The sequence below is a fragment of the Sinocyclocheilus grahami genome, unplaced genomic scaffold (assembly GCF_001515645.1).
Source record: "Sinocyclocheilus grahami isolate Dianchi unplaced genomic scaffold, SAMN03320097.WGS_v1.1 scaffold346.1, whole genome shotgun sequence".
Classification (NCBI taxonomy): domain Eukaryota; kingdom Metazoa; phylum Chordata; class Actinopteri; order Cypriniformes; family Cyprinidae; genus Sinocyclocheilus; species Sinocyclocheilus grahami.
Window position 1 is genome coordinate 2,178,697 of NW_015505525.1, and position 2,423 is coordinate 2,181,119.

Genomic DNA, 2,423 nt, shown 5'->3' on the forward strand with positions numbered 1-2,423 from the left:
GTGTCTTCATGTGAAATGTGTTTATGATATTGGAAAATGATGGCTAGATTTAGTAAATGTGTTTAGACAACTGGTCATTTGGTTTAGAGGATTGGCTTTTGTGTTTTAGCATTTGAGAAAAACTGTAATAGATATGGTCTTCACTATTGTTGCAATTATTATGGATAACTCTAGGTGTCAGTACTTATCAAATGTTTAACATGTGTATCCTCTTCTCATCAACTCTGTATCTTGTGACAATGTAAACGTTATATGCCTGTATGTATAGTGTGAGCTGCGTGACTAATGTATAATAGTTTCTAGCAAGTGTGCCACTGCGGATCATGTTTTATCCTCACTTCAAAGTGTTTATTTATTGCAACAGTATGTGTGATCAAGTAACCTACAAAAGTGTTGGATAATAAGATGTGTAGTTTTTTCTCTCCAGTAGGTTATTTATTTATTTACTTGTTATAAAATTTTGCCTTTTACATACATATATATATATATATATATATATGCACACACACACACACACACACACACACACACACACACACACACACACACATTATGAGTATAGCAAATTGAGTGAAACATTTAATTAACAAATTAATATAAACTTAAGAATATCTTACTATATGGCTTCAAACTGAAGTGCTGAATAAACTCTACAAGTTTCTGAAAAATTGTTATCCAGCATGATTTCAGAACGGTTTAATCTTGTACATCTTGTGCTTCAATGGAAGCAATAACACCTGTTTGCATAAAATACTGCAAATTAGTGTATATGATCACAGAAATTTCATTTTTGGGTGAACAACCTATTTAAATGCTCTAATGCAGATGTAATTGCATGGTTTTACATTCGGTGTTTGTGTCTCTGTCTGTTTGTGGATGATGGTTATATAAGATACTGGTGGTCATTGTTATGTGTGTTCCAGAAAGAGACAATGAATTTCTCATTCAAGAAGCACTGAATTTCCGCCCTGATCAAACTCAATCAAATATTAATTTACTGAACCTAAGGAGTACTTTTAACCAATGAGATGTGATATGTAGAAGGGCAACCCAAGAGTTCAGACTTTCTTTCCTTTCATTCTTCATTGTTGTGAGAAAGTGTTCCATGTACAACAACAGGGTTTTACCTTGCAGTGCAAGACCCTGTGTGACTGCATACTTGGTCTTAACATACCATGTAACCCATACTGTTACCTCAAAGACAAATAGTTATCTAACCTTATCACATTTGAACATGTTCACAGTAAGCACATAGGGTTTCAAGCTCCAAAAGGACATAAGGAGATGCAAAAGAAATCCATACAACTCTAGTCATGTCTTCTGTGATCACTATGTATGATAAATAGACCAAGATTTAGGTGGTTATTCACAAAACAAATAACTGATTAATTCATATATACAGAGCCTAAATAAATCAAAAATTATGTGCAGGTTTGTAAATTAAAGTTGCTTTTGCTTTGTGCTTGACTCTTTGTGCTAGGATGAAAGGAACCAGGTGTTGACCACATACCTTTGGGTGCGTCAGATCTGGCATGATGCTTATCTGCATTGGGATAAAGATGAGTATGATGGACTTGAGGTCATTCGAATACCCGAATACCCAGTTTGGAGACCAGACATCGTTCTGTATAACAAGTAAATACATGTCACATACACACATTATCTTGCATAAATGCATAAAACATACTAATTTGTTAATTTAAATATGACATAATATGAGAATGTAAACATTCATTCATTCTTAACTAATATAGACAACAGGCTCAAATTTGATTCATGAATACATATAAAACTGAATTATTGACCTCCATATTTGTTTTTCACTCAGTGCGGACGAGGAGGACTCTTCCGGACCCCCAGACACGAATGTGGTGTTGAGGTATAATGGTGAGATCACTTGGGACTCCCCTGCCATCACTAAGAGTTCCTGTAAGGTGGACGTCTCTTATTTCCCCTTTGATAGTCAGGAGTGCAACCTTACCTTTGGCTCCTGGACCTATAATGGCAACCAGGTATATGCACTTGATAGGTGTACATACTTAGCAAGTACAATAGTAAGCATGCATACTTGTGTTGAAATATTTTAGTAAGTTGCTTTGGATAACAGATGGCCTTAACTACTATGTACTTACATTTAAATTAATCATTTGATACAATGCACTTATTATGTACATACATGTTTTTACATTGTACTTGTATTTTTAAAAATGCCCGCATGTAATTGCATCTGTAATTAATTTCTGTAATTACATTTATAATTACACTGTTGACCCATCCCTTACACCCTAACCCACCCTTGAACCTACTCATACCATCAAACCTGTCCCTAACCTTACCCGCATCTCGCCTCAATAGCAGCAAAAGTGTTTTGCAATACAATATAAACACAATAAATACATTGTACTTATTTTTTGTTTTAAGTA

At 34.6% G+C, this 2,423-nt stretch overlaps 1 protein-coding gene across 1 annotated transcript in view; it reads left to right on the top strand.

The window, feature by feature from the left end:
* The window catches only part of chrna9a (cholinergic receptor, nicotinic, alpha 9a), a 25,442-nt gene that overhangs the window by 1,948 nt on the left and 21,071 nt on the right, over nucleotides 1-2,423 (top strand). The window contains exons 2-3 of the mRNA XM_016228939.1: nucleotides 1,481-1,626; nucleotides 1,829-2,012. Coding sequence (XP_016084425.1) covers nucleotides 1,481-1,626; nucleotides 1,829-2,012 — 330 coding nt within the window. The remainder of the gene's footprint in view (nucleotides 1-1,480; nucleotides 1,627-1,828; nucleotides 2,013-2,423) is intronic.